The following is a 27,380-nucleotide window of genomic DNA, read 5'->3' on the forward strand; positions in this document are numbered from 1 at the left end:
CATCATCTACAGCTTTCAGTAATTAACATGTGGCCATGCCAATGTTTTCCCAGCTTCTCTCCTGTCCTGTGCTTTTGCAGTATCAGGTTAATTAATGTGATAGAGTTGGACGTACGCACCTGAAGCTGCGTATTACCAAGCTCAGCTCTCTGCTGTGCACTGACTTTGCTGTGTAGCAGCAAAAAAATGTCAGCGGTGTCGATGTGCGCTCAGAAATGTGATTGCGGCGTAGACGGGCATATTTCATGGGTCTCTGTAGCTGGTGTGCAGCAGCAGGAACCTGATGATGATGGCTCATCTGACCCGTTCGGTCCAGCCCCTAGGGACAAGTCACACCAGAAGACGCTGTGGAGCTCAACCCAGAGCAGCCACAGAGTTGTCAGGTAGCAAGCAGGAGGTATTTTTGTACAGGTGGATGCACAGGAAGGAGTCTCTGGGACCCGAACCTCCTCCAAAGGAGAAATTGTGAGAATGATTTATTTTTTTATTCCATTGAATTTAGTAGAGAGACAAGGGCGCAGTCCTGGAGTAACACAGCCATCAAATAGCCTAGCATTATGCTTCCCCCCAAGTTCAGCATCTCTAATCCAATATTCAGGAAACCAGAATGGTGGGGAGAACTTCCCACGGAACAGGTCAGTCAGCCTCTCTGAGGGAGGTAATTCTGAATGGTTGTTACCCACAGTGACCTTCTCCCCTTGGAAAGCACGGTGTTGCCTGCAGCGAGGCGTCAGTATGGGAATCAGTTGTCTCTTCTGCCGTAATGCAAAAAAGAAACCATACGCTCTGCCTCTATTGGCATCCGTCGGGAGGTGAATGACGTGTTGAATGATAGTGGGTGGACAGAGTAAAACCTGATTTTTTTGTATCCAGTGATGTTGAGTCAGCTCTGGTAATGAGCACATCCCAGGCATCCTGCAACACCCATGGGGCTCATGTTTGGGGGCTTCTCCCCTCCCAGCTGGCAAAACCACGGAGGCAGAGTTGGCTGAGTTTTCCTTTGGGGGTTTTAATTTACATTTCATTTCTCCTATGCATGGGACAGGTCCTGTCTAAGAGCCATCCCAAACAGGAGTTTCTGGGTCTTCTGGAAAGGGATTAGAGAAATTCATGACAGGGTCATGGCTCGTATGCTTGGGCACTGCACGGCAAGGGGCAGGTGACACAGTCTTGTGCCCCTGCTTTTGCCTGGTGACTCTGTGGTGTAAAGTGCATGTATGATCCAGGGAGCAGAGACCCACTGCTCCTCACCCAGCTGAGGCATCCAACACTGGTGAAATTTGCAGAACTCCTTCCCCCAGGAGGGATCTGGGGGATACCAGAAACGATTAATATCTTTTTTATTATTTTTATGGGGAGAATGAGAATATATAGCATTGGGAAGGAATTCATAACAGAAATTATATAAACTCTGAGGCTTCCAGGTGTAAACCAAGCTCTAAATTACAGGCTTCAGGAAGAAATGTTCTGACATACTTTCTTGTCTGTTGTATATTCCTCGTGACTAACTCTGAGTAATAGCCATTTTGTAGACAGGTTGTAGATCAAAACTGGAGCAGATCCCGTAGGACACTACTGGAGGGTGCAGAGTGATAAACCACATCTCTTCCCATCCAGCACCGTTTCTCACCACGTATCTGATGAGTTTCTGTGGCAAAAGGCATGTTTCCAGAGTAATGCTGTAATGAGTAAGCACCCTAAACTTCCCACTTAGCTTAATGTTTTAGGGGGAAATTGGTCGGTTTGGTTGGTGCGGATTGTTGGTGCCCACCCGTCCATCTGTCTGGCTGTAGCTGCTCATTGCAGCAGGTCAGGAGATGGCTGCCCAAATGCAGTGCTTGTTTTCTTGCTCGCACAATTCGTAGCATCTCCGATTCTGACTCAGGATGAAGTTGGGTGTGTTTTGGTGCAACGCAGGTCTCAGAGTTCAAAGTAGCAAATACATCCAATTACCTCCCTTGCGGTACAACCTTACAGACATAGACGTGGTTACAAAGAGGACCCTGCACCAGTGGTGGGAGCAGGTGGCACCCAAAGGGAGAGAGCCCTGGGGTGGCCACCGATGAGGAGTGGGTCTGCTAGCTGTCTGGAGAGGTCACTCAACGCTAAGGCCACCAGGTCACCCAACGCTAAGGCCACCACACCAAGATCTAGGGGACAAGTCGCCTACTTCCTAACCTTGGGACTTTTGGGAAGTGTGATGTAGAATGAGTTCCCCAAGACACCTGCACCTACATTAGGTGGGAGGAAATGCAGAGGAGAGGGGTGTGACTTTGGCACAGACCCAAGCCTTAATTCTGTCTCCAAACCCCTTTTGTCCAAAAAATAGACAGGGCTTGTGCGCTTTCTTTTAAACGCATGATGTCCAAGGCTGATGCACAAGCTCGTCTCCTGCAGATGGCAGTGCAGCATTGGTTTAGCACTTCTGCCATGAGCATGGGAAGCACAACCCACCATGATGCCATCATCAGGTGGGGGAAAGAGGGGATGGAGGTACAGTTATGTTTCTCAGTCCTTTCTCATGAAGCTTCCCCATTCAGGTGTAATTAAGCGTTCACTGGAGCACAGTAGGATCGCAAGGATGGCTCCGACACTGTCTTTTGGAAAAGTGACTCAGAGGTTAGAACTCGTCCTCAGGTGGATATTGAATGGAGAAGAACCTGAAGTGAAACAGTGAGCGCACTTACTTGAAAACAGCTGTCCTGGATCCCGACTGAGCTCCCCAGTCGATGGGCTTTCAGCGGCCATCACTTTTTCTCCCTGGCAGCATATTTACTTACTTTACTCATCTCCCATCTTTCCCTTTGGGCTTGGTCCTTGTGTCAGCCCTCAAGATGGCAGCTGAGAGTTAAAATTTAGCCTCACAAACAAGGGAAAGGAGCCCACCTCATGTTGGCCCCAGGCTGCTGGGAAAAAAAAAAATCAGGTTTTTGCTGCATGCTTGTGGCCGTCTCCAGGAGTTTTGAGGGTCTCCACCTATTTTGAGTTCTTCTAAGGACTATGCTTGGTCTGAGATCTCACAGCCTCTTCTCCTGGTGAACAGAGATCAGTTGCAGACCCCTGACACCTCTTACACCCTTTGCTGCAGCCATAAAACTCTGTTACTTCCAGGGAAAGCCAGAGTTTTCCTTCTGACAAGGATCAGTTTTTCTCCCCACGGTAGTGCTGTTCACGTTGGCTTATGCCGAGGAGTAAGATGTGTCATGAACACAGCTTCAAATACTTTGGATATCTTGCAGCACAAGAAGATAAATTACTGACACATCCATCGCTTACATTCAGATTACTTTGACCAGCTGTGCTTTATGCCCTTTTTCTTAAGAAAAAGTGGATTTTCAGATATGCATAGGTTGTGCTTTTAGTTTATGCATAATGCAAATGAGGGGGATAAGCAAGCTAGAAGCAAAATCAGCGTTTAGATTGGCTGTTTATAAGGCAATGTTTCCTTAAAAGCCTTTTTTTTTTTTCCACACTGCACATCATAGAGATTTTAAATTTTAAATCCTCATTGACTTCTGAAAACACAGCTCTGGGAGGACAAAGGATGATATATTCTTAACGAGTGTGTAAAGTATAGTGGCTTTAAAGACAATAAATGCAAGGTCATATTAGGGCAAAACAGTTAATTACCCACTTCATTATTGTCAAGGTTAATACAGTATTTGAGCGTAGGAGCTGTTTTTCATCTCCTTTTGGAAACAAGACAAGACAGCATTTCTTACAGACAGATCCATTATAGCTTATCACCGGAGGACAGACCGCTACGGAAACACCATGAAGGATGTCTGCTGTCACCGGGCTCCAGAGCAAACGCCAAACTTGTCCAGAGAGCAATGGAAATGAAATGAGAGCTACAGCTTCAGAGTACCGCGCTTTAATTCACAGAGATTGCGCCCCATTGATTTTAATGTATGACGGTAACGGTAGCATAAAATTCACTTGCGCTCCTTCATCTGTTGTAACATTGATCCCTCCTAAATTGCACAATGCGCTGAAAAACGTCCTTTAATAAACATGGGGTATCGACTATAGCAAATCCCATCTTTCCGTGGTGAACCCAGTGAAAGCTGCACCTGCGGTAGGGCTCGATCTCTTTTTCATGCGTGCCAGGGTGTTGTACAGGTTTCCATTACATGATCTCAATAGAAACAAAGGCTTCGTAAATCTTAGCTCATCAGTCTTTGCGGATAATGTTTTGGTTTTAATTATCTACTTTACCTACAGCAACTTCAAAGATTCTTCAAGTTTAAAAATTTGGAGACCAGTCAGTGGTTAATTTTTTTTTTTTTAAATTCTATATAAATTCAGATAAGGAAAAATAGAATTCCCTCTTTATGTGGAAACACGAGTTGTTTCTTTGGGTTTCACAAATTGGGGGGGGGGGGGGGGTTTATAAAGCCTTTAATATTGCAAAAACTAGTGTAATTCCCATGAACCTAATTACCAGGATAACTTTATATCACTGTCGATGTAGCATTTTTCTGTTACATTTTCTTTCAATTTTTTTGTTTTGCTTTTTAAGTTAAAGCTAGAATTTTCCACCTTCTGTGGTTCCTGCTGTTGTATTTCACTCCCCGGAAGTTTTCCCGGTGCTCACCAGTGCAGCCTGGCAATGCAGTACCCGGAGCCTACATTCCCAAACTGAGACTCCCACCTCAGCAATTTCTACTGAAGTCATACCTTTGAACCTGGGTACGTTAGGCTTTTGGATTTGGGAATGTGGGCCATGGTTATGGCAGTTTTCGATCTCTGGCTTTGCATTTCACAGGGAAGCTGCGGGTGCTGGCACCCGGCACGCACCTTCTTTGCAGGAAGTGACTTCAGGACAGGTTAACGTGACCCAACATATGCTTCATTCTTTATAAACATCTTCTTTGATTTTATTTTTTAATTTTTGATGCTCTGTGGGCATCCTTACAGAGTAATTACTCTTATTACTCTTATAGAATAATACCTGCTTTGGGATTTTAATTTGGTTTTTAAGCCTAGTAAATTGTGTTGAATTGTCTCTGCCCGCCAGGGAGTTATCCACTGTGTTTCAGGTTTGTGTATAAACATCTTAAGTTCTATTCAAATAGCAAAATACTCGACAATGTAGTGTATTCCAGAGGGTCTCAGTGAAACACTTCCTAAATTATCTGCTGCACGGACACGATTGTTCTTTTGATAGGAATAATGCTAGATGCTTCCTTGAAAAAAATCGAGCTCATGTAGGCTGATTTAGCCAGAGGGGCAGCTCACCAAAATGTATGTTCTTTCACATAAGGGAAGTGCTGAATTTAAAAACAAACCAAAGCAAATGGGAATTTTGTTATTAATAACAATTATAATAATTGATAATAATAATTGTTATTAGTAGGAATAAAGCTCTGACTGTTCTGTAGTAAATGTGCCTCTGGGGTAGGTAAGTTTTATCCTTCCTTTGTGCTGGCCCTTTTCATTTACTCGTAGAGAAGAGCCTGAAGCAAATCGAATTTGCAGCCATCACCCTTAGGAGTCATTGTTTACCAGTGGCCACGATCAAAGTGCTGGGAGAAAACAAAAGGTTTTTGGACCTTAATCCCCTTAAGTTCATCAGTCAGGATGAGATGGCAGTGAGATCCTAGAGCTAACTGAGACTGCTTCATTGGACTGGGGCTTTGGTGGCAAGTGCATTTTTTGGAAAACCAGAGTTTCCTACAAGACCATTTTAATATTAGTACATTTTTTTAAATCCTCAAAAAGGTGGCTCCTAAGCATGCACCTATCTGCGGAAAATCCCTAAGCTGCAGGGTTTTGTCGTTGATTAATTCACTAACACACAACCCCTCAACTGCATTCTTCCAAAGCTTCCTTCTGACGTGGGCTTAGATACTTGTATGTGCTTCTTCCACCCCACCCCAAATCCCATGGGCATCTGTATGATAAAATCCTGCTTCCAGAGAGCATCTGCTTGGAGGAGCAGAGGGAGAACTCCCCTTTCCCATAGCCAAAGAGGCACTGCCCCCTGCTCCGAGGTCCTTTTGTGCAAGCACAAGGCAGGTTGCTCCAGGAGAACTCTCTGTTGTGAAGTCCAGTCCTGTGGAGAGTATTAAATTGGCGTTTTACTCCTTGGCATGCGTTTGCACTGGGGAAGCAGGGTGGCAGTTGGGTATTTCAATCTTGTTTTCAATTATAAGCATTTCATTGTCAAACGTTGCTGGTTTATTATGTGATAATTAAATATGAATGATCGTGCAGTCATCCTGCCAAAGAAGCTGTAGCCGAACAAAACCAATTCCTCTCGTCTTGCTGAATGGCTTTGGAGGCGAAAGGAGTGATCTATTTGCTGTCCCTTGTTTTTGCTGTCCTATTGTTTCGGTATCGCTAGCTTCAAAATAGCAAAGCAGGCAAGTAATTAGGGACATAAATCAGAGCAGGAATCAGTGTGAGGTCAGGACTGCTTTGCTTGAATCCCGGCTGTCTTTTGCTGAATAACAGAGACGTACATTGCTGTTAATTTTGGGGAAAAGTGATTTATTTTTAGTGATGAAAAGCATATTTTGACAAAGTTTGAGCCCCCCGCGTGCTTTCAAGCACAGGTTGAGCAGCCTCACTGTGCTTGGAGCAAACCCTCCGCTGTCAGCCTTGCAGTGAATGAAGGGCCAGCAGCCAGGCTGGAAACCACAGCCGGCATCTGATATTCCACGGTTGGTGTCCAATATGCCACAGCTGGCATCCGATACACCACAGTCAGTGTCCGATATGCCACCGTTTGTGTCCAGTATGCCATGTTTGGTGTCCAGTAGGCCACAGTCGACATACAACGCGGGCAGGCTGCAGCTCACGGAAGAATGTCTTCTTGGGGTGACCACAGTGACTTTGTTTAAAAACTCGTCAAATCAAGTAAGATACAGTGGTAAATATTTAGCTGAAGCGAATCAGCAAAGCAAATGTGTTTCCAGTAGAGCTGCACTGATTTATGGCCCTGGCCCTTAATCCGTTCATCTTATTCTTGCAGCATGTTTATAAATGTGAAGCGGTGCTCAATGGGAGTCACCTGCTGAAAAAATGGATGCGACCACATGTTACGGTCTTCAGATGGTACTAGCTAAAAAATAAGTCAGTCTTTCTTGAAAGAGAGTTGTAACCAAGCACTGCTCACCTCCCATCCTACCAGGAGCAGCAGTGTTTTGGACAGAAATGAGTAGGGATGGGCAGGGGGTTGTGGGCAGCCTATGGGAGCAAGTTCACGTTTGCGCTGCTCCTACACACTCGTCATCTAGGGCTGGGGGGACTTTGCAGTATTAGGACACAAATTGGGCCACCACTGTTGCCACCACATGGCATCTGTGATGTGGGTGTCCCAAAGCCATTGTTGTGCACGATGGTTTGCTGGATGCTGTGTATTTTAAGAAGGAGATGTAGTTAAGTATTATTTTTCCCTCTTCCCCAAGTGTCTCTAACGCTAAGTTAACCAAGAGGCAATCCCCAGTGGTAATTCTGCTACCCAGGAACAGACTGTTTTGTAAAAACAAACCCCAAACCCAGTGCCTAGTAAACTAGATGCTACTTTCCATTCCAACAGTTTGTTAAAATAACAGATAGAAGTGACCACTGAATGATTTTCATTTAGCTTATCCATCCCCTGTAAGTCAGATTCAGCCCACCAGTTTGGCTTGATGTAGACAACCGAATAATAACAAATAAATAAGTAGTGATTTTACATGTCTCTGCTGTTGGCTGCTGAACACCCACCTCTTAAACTGGGCTTTTTAAGAGTGCCTTGGGGTTGCATGCCAAATCTCAGCTTATGATGTACACCGAATTTAACTCCTCTTTGTTTATTCATTTCTACATGTCCTGTTTTAAGTGTTTACTGAGATTTTTTCCCTAGCAATGGGTTATTCTGAGGTACGTGACTGAAGAACGTAACACATCGCTACGAGTATTTCTGGGTGAACCATAACTTTTTTTCATTTTGGTTGTTTTCTTGGTCAGATATTAAAAAAAATCAGTATTTAATCAAATCATTTTTTTATTCCCAGACTATTGTTAGAGGAAATAAGCCTCGAAAGGATACTTCAATCAACGGCCTGCTGGAAGAGTTCGACAGTATCTCAGTGACACGATCCAATTCCCTGCGGAAGGAAAGTCCTCCCACCCACCACCAAGGAAACGCAAACCATGTGCCGAGGCACCAGGAGGAAAATGGTTATATCGCATATTCCCAGTACTCCAGTGAGTCAGACACTACAACAGACTATGTTGTGGAAAAATATCGAGACAAGACTCTTTACGGGGAAGAGTTAGACAGGTACTACAAAGGGAGCTATGCCGCCAAGCAGAACGGGCACATGATGAAGGTGACTTCCCGGGACATCTATTATTCGGAAGTGACGCCCCTGCAGTCAGACCTCTCCAGGTTCCTCCCAGATTACCATGCACACCTGGAGACAAAGCCCAAACCGCTGGAATACGGTGGCCTAAAGCTGGAGTATCAGCGGATCCCCAGCGGATCCTCCCTAGACTATAGAGATCCTTTTCCTTATGCCCCATCCCGAGCATCAGTGCAGAGCGAGTGCCCCAAGGAGAGGCTGGAGTACAGCGATGGTGACTGGGGACACGGCCTGGGCAAGGACGACTACGACAAGAGGCCGAAGTCATCCTATGTGGACCCGGCAAGCCCTCAGCCAGCAATGAGGCAGAGGTCCAGGTCGGGCTCCGGTCTGCAGGAGCCAGCCATGCCCTACGGAGCAAGCGCTTTTAAAGCACACCAGCAAGGACATTCCTACAGCTCCTACACCTACCCCCGCTTGTCCGAAACCGCGGCAGGCATCCCAAAGGTAATGTGACATCCCTGGTGACAGTGCTGCCAGGGCAGTGATCAGCCTCTCCAGAAGGGGAGTGCAAAAAATTAAGCACATGTGAAAAATTAAGGGCAAGGAGCCATGCTTGGGCACGCGATGCTGAATGCGGCTGGTAGTGACTCCAGGAGCTGTGTGGCTGCTCCTTGGCAGGTGTGAAAACCCACCCGCTTTGCTCAGGTATCTGGAAATGGATGACAGGGACCAGTGGGTTTAACATATTTATTAAAAGGCAGGTTTGGAGGTGCCCAGCTTCCAGGTGTTTTACTTGGGATTCCCTGCAACCCCAAGTTCTCCGACAGTTTTTATAGCGTTAGGAATTTGTACGCCTGTGCAGATCTCAGCGGGAGGTGAAAAGCTGGTCTAGTTTGTATATCAGTATTTGAATTGTTACTGTGCAAAGCTGAAACCTCTGTGTTTTAATATTTATATTGTATTTATGCTATATTTATATTACAAGGTTTATTAACACTTTGCCGTAGGGATTTACCCCTCTCCGCTTTGTTTTTAAGCAGTGCAATTAAATCAAAGCAGCTTATCTCACCCAAGACATTTTAGATGTAGTTTACAAAGAAGTGTTAAAGTGCAAAAAAGCATTTCAACCACGCTGTCTATAAGCAGCTCCTCCGCACGAATATGTGGCCTGCTTTGCCTTTCTAAGTGAGGAATATTACCCATACAAGCTGTCCTACCCTACTTGCAATCATTAGCTCTAACTATTTGTTCAGTTAAGAGAATAATGCCTTTCTTACACGTCTAGTGACATAGCTGCGATGATGACCTGCTTAAACACATAATATTTTGCGAGAGATGTTTTTTCTTCAGTGTAGACTGCATTGAACATGACTGAGTTCCCCTGGCAACGGGCACCAAGATGATAGCTCGTTTTTCCAGGGCTGAAACAGTCTTGGGTTGCCATGACTTACCAAACGTGCTGAGGTAGGTAGCTTGTCAGGTGGTGAGATCTACTCTGCTCTTTAATGATGATCTGAACGGTGCATTTTCTTACTGTGTTGAGAACATGGTCCTGTCCAGCTGCAGACCCAGAAGTCCCGGGACTCTGCAAATCCATGATATCCCTGTGCCGGAGTCATGCCTGTGTCTTGTCCGCTCAGGTTTTGGCTGCTTTGCTGATCCTGGGGTGCAAAGTTACAACCAGCTACCCCATGGTACAGGGAGAGTGATGGAGTGATGCATTTTTATTCCACATTGCATCACAGCACAGAGCTGGGCTTTGGAGTTTGAGGATAAAGTGAGGGGAAGGGGTAGAAAAGTTACCAAGTCTCTTTGCACGCCCTTCCTGAGCTCGGGCTGCGGTGTGAGGGGTGCATGTGGGTAGTTAAACTGCATCAGAATATGGATTCTAGAAGTTGTGAGGAAAGCCTGGGATGGGCTGTCTGCCGTTGTGTTCATTGAAAGCCAGCATTTTGTCAGAGTTTAGAAAGGAGAAGGACAAATCCAGTAATTCATAGACTCTCTTGCGCCTTCTCCTGCCAGTTTTACAGCGTTCAGTCGGGCAGAAGACAGAGGTATATTTTACAGGACTCGAAGCACTCCAGACACTTTGAAAAATATCCCATTAAAATGCAGTAACAACTTTTATAAAAAAAAAAAAAGATGCCTCTGTGCAAGATTCATTGTGAGCTGTTCCTCTCCTCAGAGCGTCAAAAACACTCCTACAGCCTTGGTGCATTGAAACTTGATGATTCACTGTTAAATGCAGCGGTTTCAATTCCCAAACCCGTCCACGGCTCCTGGAAGTGAATAGCAGTTTCTTGTCTTGGATGATTGCTGAAGAGTTTTCTATTCAAGGAGGCATTAGTAAGATAATGGTTCATCAAATGGGCTTACTAAATGAGAATCAGGTCTCGAATCAGATATTTTACAAATGAGATTGGCTTTAAAGTATAATTAAAAGGGGGGGAAAAGTAAGCTGTGAAAAAGTCCGCAGGCAGAAATGTATGGCTTCAAAAAGCGTTTCTCAAAGATGTGCCTTTTGGCTTGTAAATGCGAAGGGCAGACTTACTTCAGTATTATTTGCAGGTGATAGATGTCAGACAAATCAAGTGGCTGCCCTGTTTTATCATCAGTGATTTCAGAGGTATTACGTCAGAAGACTTCTGCAGCGCCGTGCAGTGGGACCATGGAGACGTAGGAAGCCGGTGGCTCAGATTTGGTTCTCCCCCTGATCCACTCCGGTGTTACTCGCGGGATCTCCTATTCCTGCAGAATAACTCCCCTAATGCTTGGCGGGGTTGCAGCGCCTGTTACCACCTAACACAGAGGTTACGTCCCACTTTGCTCAATGGAGTCTTCTCGATATTGTCACACAATATCAAACCCATCCCACCAAGTCTGCTTATTATACAAAGGTTTTGTCCTATTTTTGGACACTCTGTACTGCATATTTTCCTTTTAGCCTTCTCTTCATCACAGGCAGCCCTCTTAACTTTTTGCACCAGCTCCTATTATTTCAAAGCTCCTTTCCCTGTCTTTTTTCAGTAGCGGCTCTCCGTGACCCTCTCCTGTCCCTCCTCCAAGGGGCTGATTTCCATTCCCCCCTTCCCTAGCTCGTACTGCCGTACTGTAGCAAAGGTCTCTCTACTAACCTGGCCGCTGCTCAGCACTGCCGTTTTCCTGCTGTGCATTTTGCAGGCACTCTGTGCAAGGAGGACATATCCAGCCCGGTGAAGGCAGAGCCAAGCCTTTACTACCTGAAACACTCTCCTTTTTTCCCCTGTTTTCTCATTCACATGCCGGTAGCTTTCCACAAATGCTGCCTGCCACTACCACGTGGAGCCTCTTGGAGATTTCCACTGGTGAAGCACCAGAGTAACCTTTCCCCTTGCAATCTCCGTGTGATTTACAGACCATCCCTTCTCCACCTCTTCCTTCAGCAAACTGAAACCTAATCAAACCGAAATCTGTTTTACCTTTACTGAAAGGCAAACCAGGGGCTTGCCACTCCCCTAGGAGGCTATGGGCTGCGGCTGCAGGGCTGCGGCTGCCCTCTCTGCCGCAGCCCGACTGCAGAGCGTACGGGGACACCCACTCGGATGAAAGGCTGCCCAAGCAGCCTTGCAGGGCACGTACGTACCCCTTACGAACAAGCAGGTGTTTCCACCGCACGCGATACAAACCAGCCGTCGCAGTCATCAGAGTGGAAACCGAAATGATTTGAAATGCGGTGTTACGTCCACCTTTTAACAATGAAAAGACCCGACTGCCGACGTGGCCGCGTGCGGACGCGGGTAATGCTGCGAGCCGGTGAAGCGAGCCAGCCGGCAGCAGCGGGGTATCGCCTTGCACCATGATGGATGTCGTGTCAGAGCTTCGGCTGCTCCTTTGACCTGGTCTTGAATGAGTGCAGGACTGGTTTCCTCTCTCCTTTGTAGTATTTAAAGAATTTCCTTTCAGTAGGTAATTGCATTCAGTAGCAGAAATAGAATTATTAGTGGAATAAAGTGTGTTCGATTTGGCCGTGATGTGAAGCACTGCGTCAGGACACAGCCTCGGAGGAGAGGTTCAGCTGATTTACTCATTATAGCTCCTGATTTTTTGTAAGATTTCATGGGATTCAGGACGTGAATGGGCTTGCATTGTACTGCAATGCTAACCTCAGAAAGCTTTCAAAAATTCTTAGCAAGCACACCGAACCCCTGAATTTTCATTTTAAAATTTCACTGCGGAATTTACTTTTGCCAATTTGTTAAGCTTAGGACATGCTCAGAAATATCAGGTGTGGGTGAAGCCTCAAATAATTCATTAGTGTGGATTTATCCAGCTTGAATTTCTAGACAAGGCTTTCCTCATCTCAATAGTTAAAAGAAAATGGTGTATTTACAGCCAAAGTAATAATTTATGTGTCCCTACGTACACAGATATATAGGACAGGGCTAGATTGAGTTCCCCCTCCCTCCACCAAGCCATCTGAGCACTTTTCCATGTTAATTAGTTTGGCAGATGTAACGTCCTTCACAAAATTCACGGTGTCTCTGACCCCCTTCTATTTAATGGCTACCCCTGCCTGACAGAGTAAGTGAAATTATGGCTGTAATCATGTGGGTGTTTTGCTTAAACAGAACCAGCATCCTAGGAGGTGGCTGTACAACGCTGTTACGCGCTCGCTGGATGCTCCGTATGGCTGGTAGCTCTCAGCATGCAAGTCTCCGACAGAAGCAGACTCCAGCTTTACGTTTCCAAGGGAAATCTCTGAGCAGCCCCTCCGGAGAGGCATTCCCTCTTCCCTGCTAAATCTCACGTGAAACGGAAAGCCGGGCACGTGTGGCTCACACATGAGGTGGGAAAGCGCTGATATAGTATTGCACTCGGAGGCTTTTCTCCCCGCACCGAGGCGACTCCAGCTAGAAACTCCTTCTCGCTGTGCAGCAGCCTACAGTGATAAATTGATGCTGCGGCAGATTTTTTTTTTTCTTTTTTTTTTTTTTTTGCAGTCAGCATAAAACGGTCAAATGATGTTCCACCGCAGAATTCAATTTCACAGTTCAGTTGGGTCCTTGATTACACTGCCAAATTCAGATTAATGTGCATTTAACTAACATGGATCAGGGACTCCTGGCCGGCAGCCAGCAGTAATAGTAGCAACCGTGAGCTGTGTAGTTTGCTGCTCTGTCCACCCCTGTGCGCCGCCACCAAAATTGATTGATTAAATGAACTCATTGCCATAATTATTTGTAATTGTGCTACATCATGAGCCTGTGTCAAACCACCCCCCTGCCCTGAGATGCTCCACGCGTTGTCAGGAGTCACGTATGTTGTATTGTAAATGTGGAGATGCTCGAAAATGTATTTTTGTTTTGGGCGGGGTTTTTTGTCTTACATCCTTTTTTTTTTTTTTTTTTAATTTGGATAGAAGCAAACTGTTGTGTTTGTGAACATGAAGTATTCATTTGCTTTCAGTGTAAGAAGCTTAGAAAAGCTTGGAAAATAAAAAGAAGGAAAGTATCCTGCAAATGAACAAGGCCTCCCATCGGGATAATTTCGTCTGCGATTGTCTCTGATTTCAGATGAATATTAGCGGTTTCGTGACACTGCAGTTAAGTAGCGTGTCACTCTGGAAAATGATTTAAGAAACAGTGAATTGAATTAGGCTCCTCGTCATACTCATGCATGCAGTCACTCAGCAGCTGGTAGCAGGGCAAGGCAGGAGGTGACGGGGATTTCAGGGTACCACCACCTCCGCAAGAAGAGGTTGGGTCATTCTTTGAATTGCCAGAGAAAAGCATAAGGGCTGAGAGTAAAACCCCAGAAACTGGTATTTGAAAGACACAAACAGGAATTTGCCAAAGGGCTGCTGGTTGTGAGAGGGATGAATTCTTGGAGGAAATGGCCCAGAGAGCCTGCAGGGCACTGCAAAGACAGAGCAAGTACACTTTTTGGAGCATATGTTTTCATTAAACAAAGATTATTGTGTCTACAAACAGGTACCTGGACAGGAAAATGGACCTGAGATGTGCAAAAGATCTCCTCGTCTTCCCCGGCCGCATTTTAGCACTGATGGGAGCACAGCAGCCCAATGGTCTAAAAGTCTCTTTTCAGATACAGGGCAGCGGTGTCACATTGAGAAGGGGTACATGCGGGAGCACATTGTGCTGGCACCCGCTGAGGACCTCCGGGGGTGCCAAAAACGAACCGAGTGGACGGAGAGCAAGAAACCCGTCTGTTCGCCCACGTTCACTCATCTGCTTTTGCGTTGCAGGTGGATTATGATCGAGCGCAGCTGGTCGTTAGCCCACCGCTCTCTGGATCGGACACCTACCCCAGGGGCCCGGTAAAGCTACCTCAAAGTCAGAGCAAAGTCAGCTATTCAAGCAGCAGCTACCAGTACCCTCTGGTCTACCACAAAGCATCCCACTACCACCAGCCATCTCTCCAGCCCAGCTCTCCCTATATTTCCACGGCCTCCTACCCCAGCTCCCCAAGTATCACGTCAAGTGCTTATCCTCCACCCAGCTGGGGATCCTCCTCAGACCAGCAGCCCTCCAGGGTGTCCCATGAACAGTTCAGAGCTGCCCTGCAGCTCGTGGTCAGCCCCGGTGACCCCCGGGAGTACTTGGACAACTTCATCAAGATCGGGGAGGGCTCCACGGGGATTGTCTGCATCGCCACCGAGAAGCACACAGGAAAGCAAGTCGCTGTGAAGAAGATGGATCTCAGGAAACAGCAGAGAAGGGAGCTGCTCTTCAATGAGGTACGTTGTTTTGGTGGTGTGGTGGGTTTTGCAGATGTGGGCCGAATGGCAACCGCAGGAGCCAAACTAATCTCTTTCTAAAAGAGGCGGTGAGTCCCACACGCATCTATGCACTATAAATACTGTATAACCAGACCGGTTTCAAATGAGCTACATCTCCTCCTGGCTTTAAACCTGTAACGCGGTGGGAAGTCACAGTAAACAGGTAAGATATCTATCAGCTGGTCCATGCAGCACTTCGGGTGCACAGACACAGCCCAGCTGCCTTTTTCTGACCGTTTGCTGTAATACTTTTTATTCTTCCGAGATGGAGGATCCAAACTAATCTGACTATTCAGGAAGCACATATTCTGGCATATAGATGCTTTTTGTTTCCTCCCTCCTTCCTCTCCTAACCGTTAGCTTTCTTGGGGGTTACTAAGCAAAGGGCTGACACTCCCTTTTTCATGGAACCATTTATGTTAATTCCCACATCTCCTTTCCTGAGTGGCTGCAGCCCATTCGGAGCCCACAGCTGCTCATGGAAGATTTTTTTTTTTTGCCCATGTACGTTATTTTAAATTTAAGAACACTGGTTTTCATTTGCCATTTTTTTTAACCCAGTTGTTTGGTTCCTTCTGCAACTCGAAGAGTTTCTCCTTTTTTACTTCTTACTCCCTTGAAGAAGCTAGTGGTACGTGTGCTCCGCTCCCTTTTTGAGATCACTTGTGAATATGCTGATCAATGCCAAAACCACTGCAGGTCCCCAGGGAAAGCTCTTGTGAAAACTAACCTTTTGATTCTACTGTTTGTTTCCTGTATTTTAACTAAGAGCATCTTCCCTCAGCACATAACAGACTGGTTTCTTTAAAACCTTTAAAAACTTTAAAATATTAATTTTCAACAAACTTACAGTTCTCCTTTGCACAGTACGTGACTGTACTGGCTATTTTTCGCTTTGTGTTGCCTCTTCTGGAAGACTGTGCTGAATTGTGTTGTGGTAGCTCTAACAGAGCGTCCCTTGAATGGGAACATCTTGAAGCGGGGCCTACATGCTGTGCAGGACCAAGCTGCTTCCCTGACACGCTCCAGTCACTCGTGTCATCTGAAAATTTCAGCGGTGCTGAAATTCCTCTCTCTGCACACAGATAATGAAGCCTTCCCTTGCTGTTGTTTTCTATCCTGGTTTCCTGTCTGATGTTGCTTTTCTGATGTTCTTTCCTTTCTTTATCCTCAATACCATGTGGTCATGGTTGCCACCTTGGCTGGTCTAGTGTTCCTGCAGTCCCAATTCTACACGGTCTCTTTTAGATGTGGGATTTGAGTCACCTTATGAATATCCCCTATATTACCAGCTTTCTGTTAAGAAGTTTTCTGCAAAGTACAGTTTGCTGCGTGGTGAAAAAGACTTTGATGGGTTGAACGATTGATCGGGTCAAAAAAAAAAAAAACCAACAACTTTGTTGTACTGACAGCAACTGGCAATAAAACAGCAGTGAAATACACAGTCCTGTTCCTGCAGTCTGAACAAAAACCCAATTATCTACCAGTTATAATTTAGCAACTAAAGATTCTTCCTTCTTCCTAATGCATTCACGATGACTGTTATTTTTATGTAAATATATTGATTTTGTTTATGCATTGGCATAAGGATTAGGGAGGATGTGATTCACAGCAGAACCTTTACTAAGCACAAAAAGAAAGTACGGTGGAAAAGAAGGTCAAAACAAGTGTCAGATAATGCTTGTAGCAATTCACATCCCGTCTTTTTCTTCCTCACAGGTTGTAATCATGAGAGATTACCATCATGAAAATGTGGTTGACATGTACAACAGTTACCTTGTTAGCGATGAGCTGTGGGTTGTGATGGAGTTTCTGGAGGGCGGCGCTTTGACAGACATAGTGACTCACACGAGGTGGGTTGGGTGTGCGGTGCCAGTGACCAGCAGCGTAAATCCCACAGTGTGAGCCAGGCAGGAGGGAGGCGCTGCCGCTTTCCCTCGCGGATCCCTCCGGAGCATGCCCTCGGACCGCGCCTCGTGCTGAGGGGAGCTGGGTGCCTCCTGGTTCTATACATGTATTTATATATATTTTTTTTTTATTGCTGTATATTCGTATGCGCATACAAAATACATGTATACAAACATAAAAATACATGCATACAATATACACACATGGAAAATATATATACCTACCGTAGCATGCTCACTTTACCAGCATAAATAAGCCACTGCAGATGAATTCCTGTCAGTACTGGATTCTTTTTTAAATAGAAGGGAAAAGAAATATCTGAAAGGGCTTGCTAGTAGACGGGGATTTGCCAGTGCTTTAGAAGGTAATTTAGCAGTGACACGACTTTTATCCATTAGCACCTCAAATGGCAAAAAAAAATAAAATTCTTCTTTTACCTGTTTGTTGTTTTTGCTGTCCTAACTACGTCAGTTGTAAGGGTGAGTTCTCTCCATACTCATAACCTGTGTAACCACACTGTCAGAAATGTTAATGGCAAACCGAGCCAAAGACATATGGGAAAAGCATTTTCATATCAGAATATTTGTGCTTACGGTAGAGCTTGTTCCCATATTTCAGTTAGTTAATATCATCCCTTTAAACCAGGCTATTCTGCAGCACAAAATCTGTAGTGTCTGGAACCATTCTTCCTCTTCTGAGTGGAGACATTAGATTTTACATCCCTCTTTACATCTGCTCTTCACTCATCTTTTCATGATAACCAGGATAAAATGAGATAGGGAAGAGGAAGACTTTATTTAATTTCTTCCTCTTGAATTAGAAAAAAAAAAAAGACATTCCCACACCATTCAGCTGGGGGAGTATTTAGGTGAGCCAGAAGAAAAGCAAGGAATAGTAAATTAGAAAAGTTATCTTCTCTCATAGTTTAATGATGCTCTTAGATCCTACCAAAAGCAGAATTATAACACAACTATTTTATTTTTTAGTGTTGCCTTAGCTGGTGTGCTAAAATAAATCACAATATTGCAAGACGTTTGTTAACTACAGCTTCCCAAAACATTAAAAGCTCTATCTTGGACATTTCTGACAGGAGTTTAATGGCAAACAGATGTTCCCAGGACACCACTTCTTAAGAGCTGTCATCTGGTTTTTTTACTCAAAATAGTCTTTCCTTAATCTTCTGGGGTTTGGGGTTTTTTTTTTTGTGGTTTTTTTTTTTTTTACATTGCATGACCTTCCCCCAAACATTTTGCTAAAATACTGCACATGGCACACAAAGTTACAGCAGAAATCGCCACGGGTATTTTCCTGCTTGCATAATGGAGATGCTGGGGTCATCCAGCGGGGCAGTGGGCTCAGGGTATGCCACCCATCCTGGCCATCGCCATCACGCTGTAGCAGATGGCTTCTTCCAGAATAGAATGGACTCTTGCTGTTTATTTGTCTACTGCAGCACCCTGAGTATTTTTTAGAGAAGGCATAAAAGCAAAGGAAGTGCTCTTGAAGCACTACACTCAGGGCCTGATGTTTTGTCTGCACAATTAAGAGTATTTTTTCTCATATTTATTCCATGCCTGTTTCCATCGCAGTGGTGATTTACCCTCCTTGGCAAGCAGTAAGTTTACTGTAAGTAAGGCATTCCCATTATTTCCCAGAGGGAAGCAGGCTCACTGTAACACGCGACATCACATGGTGCACGCTGCTTTTCTTAGTGCTGCAGGGAGACTTACCCAGACCTCGTTGCAGAGTTGGCCCTCACCCCTCATCGCCTCTTTTTTGACAGAAAAAAGGACCAGAGCGTCACCCCACAGAGACGTTGCCTAAAAGAGCTCCAGGCTAGCTGTATACGGGCGTGAAGGGGGACTTGTGCCTCTTTGCTCCTGTTCCCCTTTCCCCCTGTCTTCGTTAATGCTCAGTTCGTTTTTCCACCTTGCTGTTTCAGGATGAACGAGGAGCAGATAGCGACGGTCTGCCTGTCCGTCCTGAGAGCCCTGTCCTACCTGCACAACCAAGGCGTCATCCACCGCGACATCAAAAGTGACTCCATCCTTCTCACAAGCGACGGGAGGGTGAGCGCCCAACGTTTCCCTGGCTGTTTCTTGGGGCTGGCATGAAAATAGCTGTGCACGGTCAAAGTGACACTCACTTAAAAAGAATATAAGCCAGGCATGTGAAAACCAGGGATATGACCTGTGACTAACTTGCTAGAGAGCTGAATCAGAAAACCACAGGCCTGGCCTGGCCGGTGATTGACATCTGCGCTGCATGCGGAGTCCCCGGCAGGGGCGGGGCGATCAGAGCCATCAGAAGGCATTGGAAGAGAAACCATGCCACATGGGTGATGGGAGACCTTCTCTTAGGCTGCACCACTCCTACTCTGATGCCTGGCAAAAATACTTTCTTTTTACTACATTTACTTATCCTTTAGTATGCAAGCTTCTAAGTTTTTGTTTTGTCTTCCCAAGCCGGTTAGGAGGCTAACATCAATCTATACGAATAGCAAATACTCTGTATTACTGCTGAAACACTCCCCTGATGGTGAGAGTAGCTTATACCATAAGGTACACTTACAAGATGCTCCATAATACCTGTCCCACACTTCCGTTGACTTGGATGGGATGCTGCTGTCAGTGAATTGGTCTTTGTGTTGTTAATGAATGGAGGATGAGGGAGAGAAAATGCTGGACATGATCTGCTCAGCAAGCAAAATAAAGTTTGCATGCAAAAAGAATATTAAGTTAGCAGTGTTTGGTCCCCAAAAAATTGTTATTCCCATACAAAGAGAAAGGTGGAGTTGTGCTCTGGTGTTTCTGGGCGTACACAGCAGTAAAACATCAGGCATCTAAAGTTGGGGCACCAAAGGCTTAGGTGGAGGGAAGCCAGTCACCCGTAAGACTCTAATTTCTGCTTGAGTTAGGCACTAGTTTGCGTCTCACCTTGTGACCCCACTGGGATAATTTGAGTAAAAACTAAATGCCCCCATGGCCAGTGAGGCCCACGTGCAGGGCTTTAAGGGCTGCTCCGCTGGCATTACATGCCTGTCTAAAGCAAGACCTTGCGGGTTGGACTGAGCCCAAGAGCACCCGGTCGGTCTGGAACCAAAACTAGATCGTCTCCTTCAGAAGGTAAAACTCTTGGCTCCCCTGTCCTGGTCTAATTCCCTAATCAAAGGCTCACCTTCATAATTTGACTCCCACTTCACCAAGGGAGAGGGATTTTCTTCCTGCAGCAGTCACAGGCTGCTCCCGTTAATCCTGTTGGGGGAAGAAAATTCCACGTGTGTAGGAGTTTTTCAGTTGTGATTTCAATCCATGTTGCTGAAATAGCATCTGATCTGCTCTCAGGATCTGCATACAGTGCCTCATTATACTCATTACTCCAGTACTTATTATCTGCATTGCAGATTTCTTCATGGCTCTGTTGTGCAATTATCTTTTTTTAGAAAATTGTCTTCTTTTTTGTACTCGAATGAGCAATAGATATGCAAAACCTCTTGTGCTCCTACATAAGAAGATTGGGCTCTGCTTCCAAAATATGCATTATTTCTTCCATTCTTCATCCTGTAAACTGAAAAATACATTTAGCATGGAGAACTTGGCTATTATTTGCTTTGTTTTAGAAATACCAACAATCATTTCATAATTCTGTTAAAAATAATACCCTCAGTTTTAAAAAAAGTAATGTCTGTGCTGAATCCAAAAGAAAACAAATCAGTGCTGATAATAAAATACTGGTCTATGCGCGTCCCACTTGAGTTCTCCTGGGCGTGTTTAGGCTCAGTTCCTATCCCCAGGCGCCGAGTATGTGGCCAGATACGCGGCTTATGGACCTTGAACATGGGTCACCATTGCACCGTGTAGCTGGGGGTGATGGGGGTTAGGCCAAGGTCCAGGAAAACTCTTACGATAGCTTCTAGGCCTCCAAATAAATACTTGGGGGACAAAAAAAAAAAAAAAAAACCAAAACCACAAAACCCCCCAAAAAAACCAACCAAAGACTTTAGCCTTAAGGAACAAGTTGTTTCTGGAAAGGGATGATGCCACTGGCACTCAGACCAGCTTGTTTTGGTTGGGGGTTGGAGGAGTTTTCACCTTGGTGTTGTACAGCAACAGAGAGGGGGGAGGCGATAATTTTCCATAATTTTTGTTGTAAAAAAAAAAAAAAAAAACCCCAAAAAAAACCCCCTCTGGCATAAAAGTATGAGCAGGCACATGATGCAGAAAGAGCTGCTCTCCGGAGTGCTTGTGTATCCCGTTATTTCTATTTCATGTCACTGCCACAGCTACTCAAGGACAGTACCGTCTTTAATTCCCGCATTCTCAAGCAAAAGGAGCCAGTCTCTTTATCTCTTAAAACCATTTCGGAAGAGTCTTGTACCCTTCCCTGCCTTTCCCAAATTAGCATAAAGAAGGCAGTTTCTTTAGTGATAGTCCACAGTGTGAGGTCATGGTCTTGAAAAATCATGGGCAGGGGTATTGTTTTCTGTGAGTGTTAGATTATATTCACTGTGGTAAAAGAAAACGGGGTGAATGCCACTTGTTTCATCTGTTTTCTGGCAAACTCAATTGTATACCTCATAGAAATAATAGGAGTGGTGTGTAGCACTTGAAATATGTATATTATTGAATATCAGTATACATACATAGATTACAAACATGGAGAGTGAGTGTGTGTATATACACACATGCGCGCGCGCAATAACAGATTCATTATAAAACACTGTTACTTAAGAATTTTTTGCTTTCCTTCTATTTTTAAAAATTATAAGTCATTTACCGCTACTTTTGCTGTTGGAGGGACAGTGAGCTATGACAGGTGATCTTAGCAACGGGCACCACTGCCACTCTCTCCTACTTCTTTCCCTTGCCTTCATTTTAATGAGCCGCGCGGTCCCCGGGCCGTATTGCCGGTTCCATCCGCTCTTCCGAAACTGTGCTGCTCTCCTGTCCCAGGCTACCGCTGCAGCTCCATCCCTGCACCCCCTGCTGCAGCTGGAGATGTGTGTCTTGGAGGCACCTGTGTCTCGGAGGAATTTGCTTTCTTAGTCAACAGGGTATTTTTTTTTTTTCTTTTTCTTTGCCTTTTCAGATAAAATTGTCTGACTTTGGGTTCTGCGCCCAAGTGTCAAAGGAGGTCCCCAGGAGGAAGTCGCTGGTTGGGACGCCATACTGGATGGCACCGGAGGTGATATCCCGCCTGCCCTACGGCACTGAGGTGAGTACAGCAGGGCACCGCGCGGACCCAGAGCGGCTGTTTTCCTTCAGCGTGGTGCCTTGGTCAACCCCACCGAGCCCTCTGAGAAACCTCAAATGCATTTACACAGATATGCTAAATAGCAGCAATTATGTTTGCCCCAAAGTGCTACATCGTGTCTTGTTTTAAAGTATTTCTCCAAGAAGTGTGGTTAAATAACGACTCTAGAGCACTAAACAATGCAGTGCCTTTGCATATTTTAGCCTACGGTGCTGTATAAAAGGAAACTGGAATCATTTTCACATCATGAAAGGCCCTTTGATGACCTTTACATCAAGCCTGAAGGCTGGAGCTGCAGTTACAGGTGTCGACACCTTGCCTATGCCAAACCAGCAGCCAAATCGCACGCCTGTACTGCACAGCCAGGTCACATCAGTATTTTCACAGACCTGGCTGGGTTGCCACCCTCTATGTGTCTGCATCGGCTCATTCCTTGCACTCAATCTCTCATTAGTTGGGGGGGGAGGCCGGGGGGGAGGGGGGGGAACTATTTTAAGCACTGCCAAATGGTCTGAGAAAGGCAATTCCCACCTTTTTATTGGAGCCCTTCAGATGAGACCAGAAGGAGCCTGTAGGTGGGGACCCAGCGGCTCTGCAGTGCCTGAGGAAGCTCTGAGTCACGGCACTTCTGCACTGCCAGCCTGGGAAGAGCAATCCCCTCTCCTGCGCTCAGCCGTGACAGTGACTCACACCTCCCCAACCAGAGACGCGGCTGCGTTTTTCTCCTCTGCATGGTGTGGGAAGTCATCTTCTGCTTGATAGTGCCTGTAGGAACAGCTGCAGAGAGCAAACCTGCAAGCCAGATATATGTATTTTTACACACACACGCACATATGCATATGTGTGTGTGTGTGTGTGTATATATGTATATATATTAAAAAAACGTACAGGAGGGGCAATGATCCAAGGCCTGAGACAGGAGACGCTGCATCTTCACATCGTGCAGCAGGGACTGTTCTGGCGCAGGCAGGGAGCGCGCCCACCCAAGAGCGAGAGCACCCCGCGGGCACAGGCGTTCACCCAGGACGTGTGGCACTGTAGGAGACATTTCAGGGATAATAACAGCAGCTATTATTAGCCCATTAATAGCACTGAAGGGATTATAAAGTGGCTGAACTTATGGCTACATTAGGTTTCCCCACCGGAAGGGAAAGAAATTTAAAAAAAGGATTTAAGCTGAAGGATAGTATTGGCAAAAGCAGTATGAACTGGCCTTGGCTGTATTGGGGCTGACAAGTGACAGGAATTACAGTCACCAGAAGAGCGGGATTCTGGAGTAGAATCACTTTCCAAAGGGATTATACAATGTCTTCCCTGTGATTGCTGGAAATGGGCCCAGGTGTAGTGCTTGTATTTGCCCTGGGGGGTCTTGGAGTTCCTGTAGTCTGTAGGATTCAGGGAAAATAGAGTAACTGATTTCACGGCAGCTGAATTGTACTCTGCTCTCCCACTGCACCTTTCTGCAGCATTGCAGAGCCAAGCTGGGCTAATTATTCCATGGGGCAAATCACTGCAGCTGCAATGCAAGCGCAGTAGGGTGCAGCCAGTCTCTCTCTCTCTCTCAAACGAGTGTGCCTTAGCAGTGGGCATCACCTAAACTGGCCACAGACCCAGGTTTGTAAGTCGTTTCTAATTTATTTCTTCAATGCACTTACTGCTCAGAAGAAAAAAATTGTTGTTGGCTGGTTTAAAAAAAAAAGATTTGTGGTGATGGCTCACCAGACTGTTGGCTTTGGACACAGACAGCAGGTACCACAGCATGAGCCAGCTCAGAGGTTTGCTGAGCCCAAGTGTTGCGCCTGTTACCCCCTCTCTGCACTGCCAGCGGTGTTTATGAAGGGACTGTGTGTTGCAGGTGGATATCTGGTCCCTGGGCATCATGGTGATAGAGATGATAGACGGCGAACCTCCCTACTTCAACGAGCCGCCACTGCAGGCCATGCGCCGAATCCGGGATAACTTACCACCCCGGGTGAAGGACATGCACAAGGTCAGACTGCCTATAGGTGATGAGGGTATTGTACACACAAACGTTTAATAAAACCACAGCCACACACTTCCATGCCCAAAGGATAAATTGCATCTTTAAGGTACCACCTTGAGCAGTGAGTCCTGCAGATGTGTGTGGGGAGGGCAGGACGCTAAAGCCATCGGCAGACCAGCCCTGGCTTTGCTTTTGCAGTGAGTGATGGAGAAGGGAGCTCGGCAGAGCCTCGTGCTCCCTGTGCGTCCCACCTGGCCCGAGGACCAGAGCAAGTCGGCACGCAGCCCTGCTGCGGATGGGTTGGTACATCCGTGCCCAGTGCCAAAGCCTTTGGGTCCCTCCCATTTTGGGCGTGCTTCTAGGAGTCAGACCTGAGCCCTCAGCGTACGTTAATGCTTTTCTCACCCACCGCATGCAAAGCTACGCGGTGTGTGCTGTTCTGCACCTGATAGCCAAATAGTTACAAGATTAAGGGCAGATAGAAGACACACGGTCCTTTGGCTCAGTACGTCTGTTGCCATAGGAAAGCTCATTGTGTCCCTCGTCTTCCCACGAAAAGCAACATGCACAGACCCATTGCAGGCTGGAAACGGGTGTCTCTGTCCACCCCTAACGCCAGTGCGATGTTTCAGGTCTCCTCGGTCCTCCGGGGCTTCTTGGACTCGATGCTGGTGCGGGAGCCCTCGCAGAGAGCCACAGCCCAGGAACTGTTGAGACACCCATTTCTCAAACTGGCTGGGCCCCCTTCCTGCATCGTGCCCCTCATGAGGCAGCACAGGCATCGCTGAAGCCGGCAACTTTTCGGGAGGAGGTCGGTGCAGAGTCTGGATAAAGGCCGCGCAGGAATCCCGGTGGTTGTGTGGGAACTGCGGGCAGGGACAAGCAAAACCTTGCAAAGGAGAACCAGCCCCGTGGAAATAACGCGGTGTGTAAGAACCCAAGGAGGTGCTCTCCGGGGCTGCGAGGGACCAGGGAGCGATCCTGGCCACCAGCTGGGTGGCCACGCTCTGCCATGGACCGTCGCTCCCCAGCGCTGTTGTCTTCTTGGCCATCCAGGCGGAAGGCACCAAACACAAACAAGGTTGGAAAGATAATTACTAGAAGATAGCACAACCGGAGTGAAACACCAGAATTTTATTGCAGGCTACAGCACTTCTATTTCAGAAGAACACTTTTCTGACAAAAAAAAAAAGCACTTTTTATCTCAGTCATAGCAGCGCAATGTATTTTGCAATGAATTTGTAATTTTCTGTACAGTACGTTTTGATAATTTGCAGTACTTTGTCATGTAACTGTTGTCTTAGTTGAAGTAATAAGTGTAACTTAGCGAGAATTTGAGAAGATAAAGTTTCCTACTTTTTTAACCCTTTTGAAAAACAGAAAAAAAAAAAAAAAAACCAAACCCAACCCACCTTTAGGAAGTTAGAAGGTTTTGCAGATTTTTGCATCGGGGTGAGGAGAGCGCTCATCCCGCCGTCACGGCAGCCTGAAGAGCCAGCGATACCCAGTGCCCGTGGGAGCGCTGGCAGCCTGGTTTAGGGCGCTCGCCCTCTCAGGGCTACCGGTGGCGCAGTGGCGACCAGAGCTGCTGCTGAATGTTAGCGGTCGTCAGGGTCTCCCTCCCCGTTTCTCCAGCGGTGGGAGCTAATGCATCCGGCGTACCTTTGCTCAAGGGTCATCTTGTCACGCTGTGGCGGTCCCTTCGTTTTATGCCACCGCAAGGCCAGTTTTGTTACCACAGAAATCTCCGTTATTTCTGTCACGCTCTGGAAGTGGAAAGGGACGGCAGGAGTCCGCCCACCCACGCAGCGGGTCTCCCCCGGAGCGCAAACAGACCGTTGTGATGCGTTACGTTTGCCATATAGAAGAAGTCGTGCTGCTGTCTAGACCTTTTTGAATGTTGATGCAACAGTTGACTACTACGGTACAATTTTGTGTTACTTGTTGGATGACTTTGCATGTTAACTGTAGGCCTAAATAGATTTGCCTTTAAAATTTTTTAGAAGTGCTTCATAATTATTTCAATGATAAATGAATTTTATTTATTACTGATTAGTTCTTTTTAATTATGTATAATACAAAAGCCATGTTTTTCAAGGGGGTTTTTTTTTTTTTCTTACTGACCTCATTTTACGATATCATTAAGAAACACAAAGCCAATTTTGTGAAAACAGTTAGTTTCTTTCTTATTATGGAATTACATAGTGAATAAATTAATTGTTATTTATTGTAGTAAATTATAACCAAACATCTAAACCTGGCAGGAGGTGTTTCTTAAAGATTTTTCTCCGGGACAAAAAGTTGCCAATAGTAAAGAAGCTCCTTCAGTATTGCCCTTAAAAATTAAAGGATATTTCAAGGGAGAGAAACAATTAAAAAAAAAAAAAAGAGATAAATACAAACTCAGACATTGAATAAATGTTCTCACATCTGTGTGTCTTACTCCCCGCTGCTCTCCACTTAATCCTGTTTGCACATTTTAGAAAGATGCTAAAGAAAATGTGTTCGGCTCCCGCCACCCCACCGCAGACATGCTCCCAGTACCCACCTGCAGAAACCTGGCAGAGCGCGCAGCACCCACGGCGTTCTAAGGTCTTTCTGTTTTGTAGTCTTGACAACTCAGGAAAAAAAAGCCTGCACCGGCAATGACATACAGGTGGAACTTTAACCACAAAATTAAAACTTTTTTAACCATCTTTGACTAAAAAAAGGGGTTGGGGTTGGTGGGGGGGTGGTTTCTTCAATATTCAGCACATTTTAGGCTGTACAAGTGAAGAATTTTCTGCAACTTTCTTATCATTAGATACTTTAAACAGTATTCATCAAGTTTACTGAAAGTTTTGTCGATTTCAAAGGGGTTTTTTGTGAACGCCAACTACTGGTGAGACAAATGCACATACAAGTTAAATAAATTAATTAATAAATGCTTTACTTTTCAGTGTGGGTTTTTTTTTTTTTTTCCCCCATGCCTTTCTATTTTCTAAATTTGTCTCAGGCACACAGTACTGGACTAAGCAAGAAACAAGAAAAAAAGAGATCCCTTGTATATATGTGTGATAGATATATATATGGAGGTAGACACACACACATGCATATATATATGTATATACACATAAAAATATATATAGTGATTTTAAAGCGTTAGTGGCTGTGTCGG

General features: G+C 45.7%; 1 protein-coding gene across 6 annotated transcripts in view; it reads left to right on the top strand.

The window, feature by feature from the left end:
• The window catches only part of PAK5 (p21 (RAC1) activated kinase 5), a 90,269-nt gene extending 63,156 nt beyond the window's left edge, over nt 1–27,113 (top strand). For all 6 annotated transcript variants that reach the window (XM_054822563.1, XM_054822559.1, XM_054822561.1 and 3 more), the window contains 7 exons: nt 8,007–8,804; nt 14,545–15,036; nt 16,798–16,931; nt 18,929–19,055; nt 22,075–22,200; nt 24,095–24,229; nt 24,856–27,113. In XM_054822563.1, coding sequence (XP_054678538.1) covers nt 8,007–8,804; nt 14,545–15,036; nt 16,798–16,931; nt 18,929–19,055; nt 22,075–22,200; nt 24,095–24,229; nt 24,856–25,011 — 1,968 coding nt within the window. In that variant the 3' untranslated portion in view covers nt 25,012–27,113. The remainder of the gene's footprint in view (nt 1–8,006; nt 8,805–14,544; nt 15,037–16,797; nt 16,932–18,928; nt 19,056–22,074; nt 22,201–24,094; nt 24,230–24,855) is intronic.
• Nucleotides 27,114–27,380: the final 267 nt, after the last annotated feature.

The sequence above is a fragment of the Grus americana genome, chromosome 3 (assembly GCF_028858705.1).
Source record: "Grus americana isolate bGruAme1 chromosome 3, bGruAme1.mat, whole genome shotgun sequence".
In the NCBI taxonomy this organism is placed as follows: Eukaryota; Metazoa; Chordata; class Aves; order Gruiformes; family Gruidae; genus Grus; species Grus americana.